Genomic DNA, 14,905 nt, shown 5'->3' with positions numbered 1-14,905 from the left:
AATCTTAAATGTAACCCTTAGAGAGTTAATACTGAAGTCTTTCTGCAGATCAAGTTCCTTAAAGATATTTCAGATTGGATAGCGACAAGAAATGGTCAGAATTATTAACCTGTTTCCAATGATCTTGGACAGTATGGTCAATGAGACTTAGGAATTTAAGAGYGCTCATCTTTGCGATGGCATGCTGTTCAGGGAACCCTCTGTCAACGATGCACTACTCTTGCATGCTGAAGTCTCAAAACAAAAGTGATAATGATGGTTATACAAGACTTGCTACACTTCCTGTTATTCTGACTCCAGAAAAGAAAAAAAATGCAAATAAATTAAAAACTGTCTAATGGTGCCATCAAAAAGCCAGGYAGGCAAACACACAAACAGCCCTGTGTTCTGGGATTCAAGAGCACACTCTCCTTCCTGCCCTGCACTGCTCTTGCTGACACTTTATGTGAAAGCAAGCCCAGAGAAAATACCAGGTAAGTGGAAGAGGACAAATTTAGGTTTTGGTTCAGCAAAAATGCTTGCAAGGCCTGCTCCAGTAACCAAAATGAGCACAAAGGAGATCACAGGATYTGGGCCTTCAGAGAGAAAAGTATTTTCTAAGAAGCAGGGAGAACACTTAACTCATTGGGCTCTAGAGTGGATCCTCGAGGCCATCACTGTGTGTCTGATAACGGTCAACGCGGTGCCTGGGCGCTCTGCAGGCAGCTCTGCTCTCCTCTGGCATAGCCTCTACCTAGGGAAAAGACTTTCGCTATGGCCTTTACAATTACAGACTAAGGATGCTAACATGATTCTGTTTTTTTTTTTTTTTTTTGTTTGTTTGTTTGTTTTTTTCACATCTATAGAAATACTTTCTTTAGATCCCCAAGAAGCTCACCCTTTAATGATGTTTTACTCAAGAAAAAGCAGTTCTGTGGTCTTCAATGCTTCCTTGTGGGTAAATCTTTAATTTTATCTTCTTTTACTTAGCATCTTTTTTTTTCTGTAAAAGTAGGTATGAAAAAACAGAAATGCCTGTCCTTCCTTCACTATATGATACGTGTGATTCTTCTTTTCTCTAAAATAACCCAACTCAGAAGTTACATCTCTTGTCACACCAGAGTGTTCCTGTGCTCCACCATCCTCATGATCTATGGAAGTCTCTCCTTTGCTGTTATATCCTTTCAAATGATGGTATCAAAACTATTCTTCYAAGGGACACTTCATTCCATCATACTTCAAAAAATTAAATACTGTTATTATATAGTTTTTTTTTTTTACAACAAACAAAATGTAATGWCAAAGTGAGGATGCAAATAACAGTACTTGTTCAACAACAAGTGTTACAAGTGAATGAGGATTGACATAATAGGCCACAGCAGTGCAACTTGTAAAATGCAGATTACTCACTTCACAGCTCCTCTGGAGCCATTATAATCCTGTATAAATCCTCTTAGTTTACAGTTCATGGAAAGAGGCTACACTGTAATTTAAATGATTGAAAACCCTTATGGGATGTTAGTTAACAATATTCTTTTCTCTAAATAAAATACCACTGTCACTGTGTACTTAAAATTCCAGAATACTGAAGGCCAAATACCAAAGTGCAAGTTACACTGGAAGCAACCTACTTCCAGAACATCAGCACATGCATAAAGCGGCTGCCCTGGAGGGAAGGGGTGTGCGCTGGACTGTGAATCTGAGCGCTCACAACGCTATGCGCACATCTGAGGCCGAGATGCACAAAGCCCGATTGTCTTGCTTTGGTGTGACTATTACGCACTCATAGACATATCACTTAAATGCGAATCAGCAGTTCACTACCGATTGAAGCTGAACAAGCAAATAAGACAACCCTGTTGAATTTTTCATCCAAAAGTGCCTGTGATAAAAGTTGAATACATTATTCTGCTAGCTGACCAAGAGAACATATTTCTTTTGGTGTGTATGATAATACTATTATTACAGCTGTTTTTACTACACTGTTTTAACGGAAGATAACTACTCCTGACAGCATGGCAGGTGGTCATAACTGCTTATACAGTTATAAAACTGTATGCATATGAATACCACTTAAGACCCTACTACCCTTGCTATTTTAGAAGTCCCTTCCTTTGCTGGTTTTYTTCCTCCATTTGGTATTTTATACAGTCAAAGAATGCCATCCCACTTTCCCTGTCAGGTAGTTGCCATCATCAGCCTATGGAWGTTTTAGAAGAAGTTTAAGTAAAAGGTTAGTGTTAATGGCTTAACAAGATGCTAATATTGCACTAATGTAGTACTAGCCGAGTCTGCGCTTGGTCATTTCTGAGGCTCCGCATTAAAGGGAAAGGAACGGGAAACGAAGGGGGTACAGAGCGACTCTTCCTCCTCTGCCATTGGGAAAGGAAGCCCCATAGTACAGACCAGAACATTAAACTGTGAATTAAACAAGTGGTTGTTGCTTACGTAGCTACCCAGAGGCCGTGGGTGCTTGCGTGCTTTTACAGGCAGTGGGAAATGTGCGTGGGAGCCCTGAACAGAAACTCCCCTTTTTTCTTTACACAGGATGCTAACTGTGCTGGTGGCACCCACTACCAGAGACTGACCTACACCCACCCAACTTCATGAGGAATTTCTTGGCTCCTACTGGGTTTCACTCTGACATTTAAGTGCTACTTGAAATCCAAATTCAAATCTCGGACCAGCACTCAGGAGAGAGCCCAGAATCCCCTCCCCACCAGCTAAGCACCTAAGTACTGCACTGGTTTGCTAAATATGGAAATACTGACATTATGGGAATAGGGAAATAGAGGGATTAATGTTAGAGGAAACAAAACTCCCATTTTCAGGTAGGAGAARGGGAAAACCTGAGGGTCTTGCCTACAGTGCAGAGCAGCACGACCGTGAAAGAAGCAGTACAAACCACACGTGCTTTCGTTCCGGGTTTGAATGGTGATACAGCAGCTGTGAAGGCTCGTGGGCTGGCCGCTTTAAGTGCCTATCTCAGGTGATTGGTACTGTGCTAGTGCCGGGGGTGGGGGAGTTGACGYTTGCATCACCACACCGCACCCTTGCTTTGCGAGAAGAATAAATCCACAGGGCCTAAGGCGATAAATGTGGGCGCCTGGGGAGAGTTAAAGTGACTGCGCTCTGTATCGAAAGGTAGGCGCTGAAACACGTCATGTGTACATATGTTYTGTTACCTTATCCTGCTCTGAGCCCAAAGCAAAGCCTGACCTCAGTTTTCAGCCAAGTACAATTGGGCTTTTCATGCAAAGCGTTCGTATACAAAGAGATACAATACATCATAGTTCACTGGAAAAGAGGTTCCAAAATTGGCCATTCCTACCTAGCCAAAAGGTTTATTGATTTGGCCTGATAGGTTTGACATGTCAGACTCATGTTACAGTGCTGGAGCTGAAGTTACAAGCGTGTGAACGTAAGTTTAGCTGATCCCAAATGGGACAACTTTATTTTTGTTCCACCTGTTAATTAATCTGATGAGTTTACTTGCTTTCCTGCATATCCTTAATGCTCTGCTCCCTCACCTCTTTTCAGGTGGATTCAGTCAGGCCCCTGGGTCAAGCTACCTGCTTGTGAAAAAGAAAGAAAAGGTCTAACCAAAGGCTGGGACCTTCACGGCAGCCAAGAGACAAACTAGCTTAACCCTGAGACCCCCACGATCTCTCCAGTAAAAAAAACATATCTTACAGTTCTGGAGCCCTGTTTCTAAACAGTACATCAGAAATTTTTATCTCTGCAGTGAATATTCAGCTGGGAAACTCARAGAGAGCATACTGCCAGCTTCCCGTGCAGCCACCTCTAGAGGTCCAGATGCTACGGGCCTGGGTGAAGCTTACGTTAAAATAGACCTGCATGTATTTCAGGTGCCAAAACGGTGAAAACGAAGCTAAAGGCAGAGCAGGGGAGACGCGGAGGGTTGCGCCGCTTTGCTGTTACCTTCCATTAGCCTGTGGTTAAAGCCGATTAGGATTTTGCCAGCTCCTCGGGGCGACTGCTAACAAACGTTTGTTTTACTTCTCCAGCAGGGCTGATTCACATAAACAAACCTCGAAGCAGGGGAAGGGCAAGCACACCTCGGCCGGTTATCGCAACAGCAAGCGAAGGGAGCCACGAGGGCGGCGGGCACGCGAGCCGCTCTGCAACGCGGGCAAAACCCCGAGCTCGGAGGCAAGCCGCCGCCGCGGCCGTAGCTGGCTACCTTTCTGATTTCTGTGCCAGCGCCTTTGGCAGTATCTTTATTACACTTTTAAAGCATGGAAGGCTATTAGTCTAACAACCTACAGGGATCAGAAACCGTATGAGACAATTAGGAGAAGCTGAACAGTAATAACTGGGATAGAACAGCACTACTAATATCAATACGAGTATCCTAAAACCTAGCACCTCAGCACCGATCTAACCCTGCATCTGTAGCACTCATTTTACTTTGTTCTTCTATTTTTCTATTTATTTGTCCTTAAGCATCCATCCCAGGTACATGCTGTAAGTTAACTCTGACTGTAGGAAATAATAATTCATTCTACCAAAATAAAACAGAACAAAAAGATGGAAAAGGCTACTAAATTTTTCTTTGTTATATCCTCAAGCCTTAAGGATTTAAATCTGCATTTCCTGCTCCTGAGTATTTCCATGGCCATCAGCTGGACTTCTGTGTGAGCAGGAACATTTTATACAAGGAATATAAATGTTAGAACAGGTAAAATTATACAAGTGACCTTGCCTTTTTCCATAGAGAGTGAATTATTAGTGTCTTCAACAGTAATTTTTTGAGATATCCCCATTGTCTTACCTAACGATCAAGGTACATCTTTGAAACCATTATAGACACTGCAGATTATATTATTCTCTTTTCTAATTGATATTTACACATATTGATTGGCACATGAGTTTAAAATCGGTCACAAGTAGCTCTTCATTGCAGCCAATTTCTAAATGGAACTTCATATTTCTGCTACTTTTTTACACTAAAATAGGAAGATAACAAAGGGAACATAGAAGAGAGAAAGACAGAAAGTTGGGTGATTTTAACATACTGTTGGATTGCCTTCTCAGAGAACCAATTCAAATGCCAAATTGCTGTTTAAAAAGCAGCCACCTCTGACAAGGATACTAGTGCCTGAAAACTGCACCCAAAGATCACTTGTCTCTCATGGTGTGGAATTGCACCAAAGGCCTCTGCAYTGATATGAGCACCAGAAAACATACAGTGAGTCAGGAAAGGCAAGGAACTGTGGAAGGAAAAACATAGARAGAAATAATAAAATAGGTGGGCTGTACATGACCAGCTCTCCTAGGCATTATAGACTGCACTGACTTTCATTAGGTCAGTCCCATCCTAAATATGCAAGGGAAACGCGCAACCTTTGGAAAGCAGCATACAAATACAGCAGCTGCCTGAGACTGTTTGCAGAGGTAAGAAAGAGGAAAGGTGCCCGACAAAATCTACAGCCTTTATGTTATTCCTGCTGCAGATGCCTTTGTTCCCTTTGATTCCTGTTCCAGATGACAGGTGAATTCGTGCAATGAGTCATTTCCCCAGCCTCTATACTGTCTCTGCATATATTCCTCTGCTGAAGTCAAAGCACTACTCAGGCACAGAAGTGCCTGTGTCAGAGGCAAGGCAGGAGATTCAGGTTTGCAGGATCCTTCTCTGCCTGCATGGTTGGGGTCGCATCAGACTGGACCTGTACGGCACACCTCTAGTCAGGACACGAGGGACAGGTTTTGTCCCAGGTGTGTATGAAGAATTTTTGTGAGCATGGAAATTAGGATTAAAGAACTAGATCTGTATCTTCAGTGAATCATGAGATATTCTGTAAGGATCTCCTTCTCTGGAGATCTTCMAGGCCYGCCTGGATGCAACCCTGTCTAACMTGCTCTMGGTGACCCTGCTGAGCAGGGAGGTTGGACTAGATGATCTCCAGAGATCCCTTCCAACCTTACTGATTCTATGATAGCTAGTGTGCTGGAGCTCTCAAAACCCACAGTGCCAAAGCTAGGGCTATACTGCAAGAATATTAGATAACTCAGGGTATCGAATCTAAAAGTCTAGTTCCAACAGAAGTGAGGTYAATATTACTGGCATTTTAGTTTGGGTTACCAATTTCAATTCCATATTAAGCTTGTCCCTCAGTTTTAACTCAAGCTGCTARCATAGTTAACATCAATTTCCCTTCCTCATTCCAGCCAGTCGGAAATATTTTAGTGATTCACTGACCCTCACCAAATCCTACCCCAGATAATCCCTGAAGCAAGCTCAGAAGCGAGTTGCAGCCTTTTAAACATTCGTTTGTCTCACATGGGGACTATTTAATTGCATCCACCATTGGCAGATCCAATAGACTATCAGAGTTAGGGCATTTACAGCACCTCTCCCAAGGGTGCTGTGCTGGAGAGGGAAGACGTAAGCAGACAGCTGAAGCTRGGCTCAGCTGAACCTACCAGAGCATCTGCTCTGCTGCTCGAGCAGCAACCTTTTTCCCAAGATCCTTTTACTTGTGATCCTAAGAGTTCCCTTCACTGACGTGCAGCAGCAAATGTGATATAACCCTGAGGGAAGTCTGGTGGATCTCTATAGAAGCTTATTTGCAGCTTGGAGTATGAAGAGAATACAAGAAATATCCTATAATTAAAACATAATTGCGTTAAGAAAGTGCAAAAAAATAGTTCTACTAAGATTTCAGAAATCTGGACCTATCTAAAAATATACATCTAAGACTAAAATACCTAGTTTCAAAATGAGTTACCAAGCATTTATAAAGAATTATAATGACTGAGTAGACGATATGAAGTTTGCAAACAGTAAGTAGTAAACAAGCTTAGTAAAACTGCAAAATTATAGCAAAGTTCATTTCACCCAGAACAGTTTCATGCAGGCAAACCAGCTCCCCTGTGAGATGCTGATCKTCTCTTTCTCCCTCTCAAACATGCACAAATACTACTGAGTACGATTCTTATAAAAGGCTTTTTTAGACAATTTACCAATAGAAAACCTCATGCTTGGTTTTGATTCAGTAGGATGTTGTATCTACTAAATTGGTTTCCATATCTGGCAAATTCAGTTCCTCGTTAAAGGAATACACAAGTCTGAAGATGTAATTGTGCATCTACCATTTTATCCCTGACACAGAGCACATCTAAACTCTGGGAAGTGATGATAGATTCGTCAGTGTTTGGACACCTACAGCCTTTATCTTCTGTGATGCTGAGCAGATAATTGATGCAATTTAGGCGTCTTGTCACATTTCTAGATACAGTAAATTTTAGAAAGAGTAAGACTTTGAGAAAAATGACATGTAGAAATAGGTGCTATAAAAATAGAACATTGTCCTTCTATGATGGAGAATAAGTATTCAAATAGAAAAATAATCCAAGACACATACAATATGCAGGGAAAAAATCCAAATGCTCACTTAACTGACCTGGCTTTCACTTTAAGGTAATCTGAAGAATTCACATGAGCAAATAGGCCCTGCAAAATATTTGAAAGATTAGCATTTGTCTCCTCTGATTATCTCCAGATAAAATATTACAATGTAATCCTATAATTTCTGCATCGAATACTTGGCACTGTGGCCTGACATGAACAAAATGACTTGGAGTCAAATGTATCTTTTATGAGCTAGCGGAACAGAATAATGCAGGAAAGATTTCAGTCCCCAGGCGCGGAAGCYGTTCGGGGCTCCTACAGGCAGCATGCCTTCACCTTCATCCAGCTTCAGGCTTAACAGGAASGAACTGCATTCATGCCCAGCTACCTGGTGAGAAAGGCTTGTCCAAGCCTGATTTCAAAAGGAGATTGTATCCCCAGGGGAAATACCCCTGGGGGCGAGTTACTTTCACATTTGGGTAGGGACCGACAGGCACCCGCACTTGTGCCTGATAGCACGGGAGCTGTTACAGGACTCAAGAAGCCACACCTGGCGCTTAATAAACCTGCTAAAGCCTTCGGTGCTGGTCGTCAACTCTGACGTTTTTAAATCCAAATAATCTTAATCGGTTCCCTGCAGCCCATGACTTACCCCCAAGCTGGGAATGACGCAAGTCCTCCCAAAATCAGACCAGGAGGCAGAACGTGTTATTTCACAAAACRGATAGAGAAAAGGAAGAGAGGAGAGAAAGGAGGGAAACAGAAGGAGAAAACAAATGAAATAACTCACCCTCCATTTTCACAGCATGYTTGTGCCTGAGCCAGATCTCCAGGCTCCCAGCTCAGTGCCTTACCTACGCTGTCCTTGCTCTTTCCTGAGCAAAAGACAGCGATAAAGGGGCATTCCTAACGATAGACACACATCAGCTACCGGGAGGTAAACTTCATTCACTTTCTGGTGCCTAAGATAATCCCTCTACAGAGTAGGCCTTGTCTTTAAATTATAAAATAATAAAAATGAACAAAGCAGCAGAAAGCAATGACTTGCATCCTCTTCATTAACATAAAAAAATACTTTTCTCTGTTGTGATTACTGGGTCTGCCACACAAATGCAGTCAGTGTCTGGATTGGCACTGGCAGTGCAATTCAATTTTATGATCTCTTTTAGGAAGGGGTCGCATCCCAATGTGAAGTGCCAAAAATCAGATGGCTACAAATAAGCAGGGAGTTGGAATAGCTTGGGTGTCTTAGATGGCTTTCTCCTCCCGTCCATCTGCAGCTCTATGATGCTCAAGCACTGAAAAAACCTCAAGAAACAAGTTTCTCTCWCTCAGAGACACAAATGTGACTTATAGCTTTAATTAATACAAATGGGTGGCATRCACAAGATTAATTAGACGTGACACTCAGATTGTTTAAGCCTGATATAAAAACAGATTATACTGAACATTTTGATGCCCTGATTTTACAAAATGTCTGATGACATCAAGCCTTGGTGACTTGCTATACGTCCACAGCTTCTCAGCTCCTTAGAAAAGGAGGAACAAATGAAGTGAGAAGAACACTGGAAAAATCTAATAGACAAACTGACTAATCTCAGACCCCAAGGTCACAGCAAAGCAATTCATTTCTCGGCTTTTCAACAGCACAAGACATGATTTATCAATCTGAGGCCAGGCTTATAAACACTATACATCTCAATAATGTGTTCTTTGCACTGTGTAACTTTTTAAACAATGATAGATTGCCTGGGTTGGACCAAAGTTATTTTACAAACAGAAACAGAATATTTGCAAATGAAATGCCCTTTTAGGGGAAAAAATGCTTGATAGCAGTTATACTTAATTGCAATTGCTAAGGAACCTAATCTTTTGATATAAAACATCTTCAGACTCAGGGTCCTTTAAAAATCTCCTCTTCATCATTTTACACTATTAATTTTGAAGACCATTAAAACAAAAATATTTCCCATGTGTAACAACAGCACTAAGAAAAACTTATATCCCCGAAGAAAAATATGATTTGAGTTACAGGAGGACTGCAAATCAATAGCTCTAGTTGCCCACTTGATCACAAACTTGCTTGAAGTCATTAAAGAGTTCAAGTTTTCTCTTCCCTTCTCTAACACTGAAATAATATTTTCTTTCTCTTCCACTTCTTCCACTGATCTTTATAACATGAAGCCTTCAGGCTAATCATCTGCTCATACTGAGGATTTAGAACATAAAATTTTTTAAATAGGATTCTCGTTGGCCAGTATCTAACACAATCTGGCCTTAACTTTGATTAGGTTCTCTAGACGCTACCGCTGTAACGTGAAATCTCCCCTATAATTATTTTCTCATCTGCGGTTCCTAAAAACCGCTTCCAAAGGGGAGCGCTGACCCCGCGGTCTGCTCCACGGGGGAGGGAGGGAGGAGGGAAGGGCCACACGGGCCGGAGCTGCTCCGAGGGTCTTGATTGAAAAAGCTCGGCTGGATTCTCGAAAGTACAGAATAGACGCCCAAGAATACAGATGAGCTCAAAGACTATGTATAAGAAATGAGTTTGAAAGTTCAACATGTTTGATTTCCAGTCCTCTGAATTTACTGCTCCAGGCAACACGGAGCAGTAAATTTTCAGGTGGCAAATTCTCTTTCAGAGAATCTGGCTGTTCCTTCATTCCCGTATTAGTTAGACAGTACAATACAACCTCAGTCTGGCTAGGGCTGATACTTATAATTTAAGAAATCCAAAAAGATCAAAGCTGCGCGTGACATGGCTGCGTGAGGTTAGTTTAGTGAARCTCTGCTTTGAGGATTATTCAGATATTTCATCTCAAATAGCAATCATTATGGCATGCAGAGTATACTCTCAAAAAAGTGAAAATAAAAAGAGATTTGTTATTATATTTCAATGTTGTTCCAAATACTCTTGAAAATGTAATTATTTCAGGCTACTTTAAAAAAATATGATGCATTCAATAAGCAGAACACTGCAACCACAACTCCATGTGAAACTAACACCAGCTTCATGTTGCCTCAGGCCCTGCTAATGCTAGACAGGAGCAGCTGATTAGCAACGAGGAATAAAGAAATGAGTCCAGGCTTAGAAAGGAGGCAACAGAAGAGGTTTTAGCAGGAGATAGACACAGCTACTTTTACATCTTTTGATAACTTGGGTTATATTAATGCCCTCGGTAGTGTGCAAAAGTGGGACTGCACCATCTCCAAAGTGAAAAGCAGCTCTGCTTCCAAAAAAATCTGCTCAAAGGGTAATGGTACTCAGTCTTAATTTTCTTTCTTCCCTTTTCCATTTTCTCCTCAATAATCTGAAGGGTGCTTTCTCTCCACGCGGCTCATTTCCACTGCCTGTGTGTCAGCTCTCTGCATCMAGGATTTCGTATCGCCGAGGCATCTCGGCGCCTCAGGTCCCCAGTATTTATAGACCTAATTCTGCGATTTTGTGTGTCTAGGCAGCCCGCTGCGCTCAGGATCGCTTTCYGCAGGCACAGCAGCCCCTCCGCAGCAGCAGCTCTCACCCAGGGAAGRTCTGGAGCCCCTTCCCCAGCCTTTCACCCTCGTGCTTCCCAGGGSTATCTGCTGGGCTCCTGTCAGCTTTCCCAGCACCGCACGTGCCAGCAAGCCAAGCAATCCCCGTTCTGAGAACTTTGTGGTCCAGCAAATGACCTTGCAGATGTTTCCATCTCCCTGCACTTTTTTTGGATGTGCTCTAGGGCTCTGGCCCATCTTTCTCTCTCCCCCTCCTTGCAGTGGAGACGGGCTCTGGGACTTCCCAGGCAAAAAGGAGCCTAAGCCTGGTCTGCGCAAACGTGGGCACTTGGCAGCTCTGTTGCAGCTTCTCTCTCCTTTGGAGTATTTTCTGTATTCCCAGTGATCTAACTGCTCTGTGCCACCCCAGGTACATCTCTCGGCGCAGGTTTGCAGGAGGCTGGTTAAGGCTGAGATGTTGCTGATCTTACCACCTGTCAGTTACTTCCAAAGCTGCAGCACACCTGGAAATAAGCAACTCTGACCAATTCTCAAGCAAACATTTACCTTGGTAATGTCTCACCTTCCTGCAGAAGGAGCCGGGTTCACCTTTGTTCCTACGGGCAATTTGGATCCCTAACCATTGACAAATATTACAAATTGCACACCTGGAGCTGTTACAAACTCTAAGTAGTTCAAAGCAATCCCCCTGCTTCCTAATAAAAAAAAATAAAACAAAAAGAAAAAAAGAAAAAAAAAAACCTACTCTGCAGAGCTATGTGTGTTCTTTAAGGTATGAGGTATACAACAAGAATGGAAAGAAAAACCAGCATTTTAGCTCAAAGAATTTATAAAAAATGGTAAGTTCTGATAAAGGCCTCGGTCTCTGTGTGTTGCTCAGCGGCATCGCTGGTGGCTCACCCAACCCTGGCACTGAGCCGGGCGGCAGCCGAGACAGCCGCCGCTGGCATTTGCCCTCCCTGCTCCCAAGCGCCTTTTGGTTGCGCTAGTTGGATGCGTCTGTGCTGCCTTGCCCCGTGGGAAAGGGCCACGGGGCAGGGTCCCTTTCAGCGCGACGTCTTCCCACCAGCGCAATTCACAGGCAGCAACTGGATAAAAAAAGATATTCCTGCCGTTTCGTTTTGTTTCAGGTTCATGGGGGTCTAAAATGCCTATTCACGGGTGGCGCTGGGCTGAAGGAGATCTCAGCAGGTAGCAGTCCAGCTAGTCTGGTTATCATCTGCCAGCTGCTGGGCAACGTTTAAAGACCCCATCTCTTCCCCTGTGCATTTGCACCCTTACATGGAGATTGTGATCCGAGACACGCCGCGGTAAACACCATGCATCTTCCTCTATCGCCCTCTCAAACCGCAACCCAACAAGAAGAGTGATGAAGCGAAGCCTGAACGGCTTTGAGGCAGGAGGAAACAACACTACGCTCGTAAAACCGCGCTGCTTTTTTTCCAGAGCCGTGCTTTAACGGAGTATAAGGGATCAGCTGGGCTAGCCCAGCCCTGCGCCTCGCACCTTCGGCAGCTCCCCAGGAGCAGCCCGCGTGAAGAGCAGCGCTGCCGGGCTGGGGCAGAGAGGAGAGCGTCTCCCTCCCTCGCGCCCTGGCCGCCGGGAAACACGAAACCCCAGAGTCCAGCCCGCGCTTTCCTCGGCTGCCACGCAACGGGGTGCAACGTGGTGGCCCGACGGGTGCTTAGCGAGAGAGASGAACAACGTCTTCCTGTCCTAAGCAGCAGAGGGCAACATGTTCAAAAGCACRCGCTCGTCTAACACGAGTGGCACAAAAGCCAACATAAACCAGAAGACAGGAAACAGAAATTACCAGTAGTTTCAGCTACCCATGGTATATAGTTAGGAGGACTGCAGAGAGACACGACCACGTGAAAAGCCCTGTCRGGTGGTAGGCACATGCGTGCTTCAAACCATCACGCAGCACTGATGGGAACCGCTTGATAAAGTACCAATTGCATTAACTGTTTCTAGCAAACGCTTTTGATCGCGTCACCGAAGCTCCGACTACCAGTCCGTCTCCTCCAGCTCTACTGAAGCATTGCACGTCTTGGACCAGAATCATTTAACCCATTTGCTTAGTTTCGTATTTCTTTTTCAGCCAATCTGCCATGAAATGATTTTTCAACACTAAAACATGTGCTTTTTAAAACTATCTATTTCCCCTGACTTTATAAAACAAACAGATCCTTACTGGTTAAACCTAGGCTTATTACTAGATCATCTAGCCTGATTTCCTGGCTGTCACAGGACTGCTAAGTGTTAGCTAGCTGCTCACACACTGAGCTAAATGATCTGTGTTTTATTAATGCGCAGCTTCCAGAAAGGTATTGTATCTCAAATCGAAGAGTGCAGAATCCAGCAGTGACACTTGTATTTTATCCCAGTGGTTAGTCAACCTCCTTGTTAAATATTAACGCTTTATTTTCCACCTGCATTTGTCTAGTTTCAACTTCCAGGTGTAAATTCTGTGTTTTACGTCACATCAAAGAGCCCGTTAACATCTAGGACCCTGCAGAGACACTGAAATAATGGGATTTGCCAGTCTTCTGTCTGCTCAGACTGAAAAAGCATCTAAAAACTTTCAGCCAGCTCCCCACTGATGATGATTTTTTAGTACGTCTCAATTATGCAACTTTTAATTCATTGAGTGTAGAGTGCTGGCAGCCTTTTCAAACAGTAAATTATTTGGTTTCAAGCCAAGTATCTTATTAAAAGAAAAAGGAGTAATTGATATATACCCAATAATTTTTATCACACAAATGATTTCCTCAAAGAAAAAACTGATTTGAGAAGACGTTTTTCCTATAGTTTCTAGGAAGGACTAACATTGTCCTACTGCAGGTTGCGTGTACCAGAACGCATCTACCAAAAAAGATCTGCCAGATCAAACTCTGCATAACAGTACAGCTTTTCTTTCCATATTTTACAGATGGGCAATTTGAGAGTGCTTGACTCTGGTTCGAAACAGGCTCCCACCAATATTCCCAGCTAGGCTTAATTAGATCGGAGGCTGTGCTGTGTGTATTCAAAACCTGCGACTCTGAGACATCTAAAACAAGTAGAACTATGTATTTGATTAATATTTAAACATAGCAAAACTGTCAAATATTGCAGCAGGTAGGTTTCTTGGGTAAGGTTTCCCTGACAGGATACCAGTAACTTCCACTGAAAGAAGCCGCTGATAGTTACTTGTATCCTGAGGGGGTGAATCAGAGCYCTGGAGATCTACTTAGTTTTCTGCTTTCTGTGCACATAAAAGCAGAATACATAACAAGGTCATGACAGGCCAAAAATAGCAAATCTTCAAGCAGTTGCAATTCAAATAGATATCAGAACTGCTGGAAAGCAAGCAACTTGACCAGCATGCAGAATTTCTAAAGATCACTACTTCTCTTAGAGCAYTTTAAGTTTTATAACCATTTTTCACAAGTCAAGAAAAACATTCGGTACATACTTTTCAGGGTTTTCCACTTCTTCAGTAACAAAATTGAGGTAAAACCTAGAAAAAAAAACAATTACGAAATGTATGATAATATATTGGTAAATGATTCTAAATGAATTTCCCAAAGAATCGGCAAGGTGCTTTTAGTTAAGCAGCGCTGTTGATTCACGGCAGGCTCTTTGCAGCCCCACCTCTGGGCTAAGGAGAGCGGGGGATTTCGTGTTCCTTCACCCTCACGCTCGGGAAGGGAAGCTTGCTCAACGATTCTTGGAAAGGACAGCAAGGCAAGCAAAAAGGCAAAAGCTCTGTAACGTCTATGTGGAATGGCTTTATGCTTTTTCCCCCGACAAACTATGGCTAAGTCTTATCAGCATACAAGAATAAATGAAGCCTCAAAAATCTCTCCTAAAAGCAGGATTTTATCACTACTATGGTGCATATATAATCACAAATGCAGGATATTAACCCTGCCTACCCTTGCACAGCCTCCAGAGCAGGTTGCACTGTGGGTGTGTTCCAGCAGCGTGCAAGACAGACACACGTGTGAATTCGCAGTAACTCTCCATGGGGCTCAGCCCTGCATACAACGCAACCGTAAGCCTCAAGGTCACTGA

General features: G+C 43.1%; 1 protein-coding gene across 1 annotated transcript in view; it reads right to left on the bottom strand.

The window, feature by feature from the left end:
• The window catches only part of SLC7A11 (solute carrier family 7 member 11), a 58,645-nt gene that overhangs the window by 23,036 nt on the left and 20,704 nt on the right, over positions 1 to 14,905 (bottom strand). The window contains exon 6 of the mRNA XM_085313238.1: positions 14,304 to 14,348. Within this exon, the coding sequence (XP_085169364.1) occupies positions 14,304 to 14,348 (45 nt within the window). The remainder of the gene's footprint in view (positions 1 to 14,303; positions 14,349 to 14,905) is intronic.

Source organism: Rhea americana, unplaced genomic scaffold (genome assembly GCF_003343005.1).
Source record: "Rhea americana isolate MKP2758 unplaced genomic scaffold, rheAme1 scaffold_38, whole genome shotgun sequence".
Classification (NCBI taxonomy): domain Eukaryota; kingdom Metazoa; phylum Chordata; class Aves; order Rheiformes; family Rheidae; genus Rhea; species Rhea americana.
The sequence above is the reverse complement of the archived record's forward strand: the minus strand, read 5'-3'. Positions and strand labels throughout refer to the sequence as shown.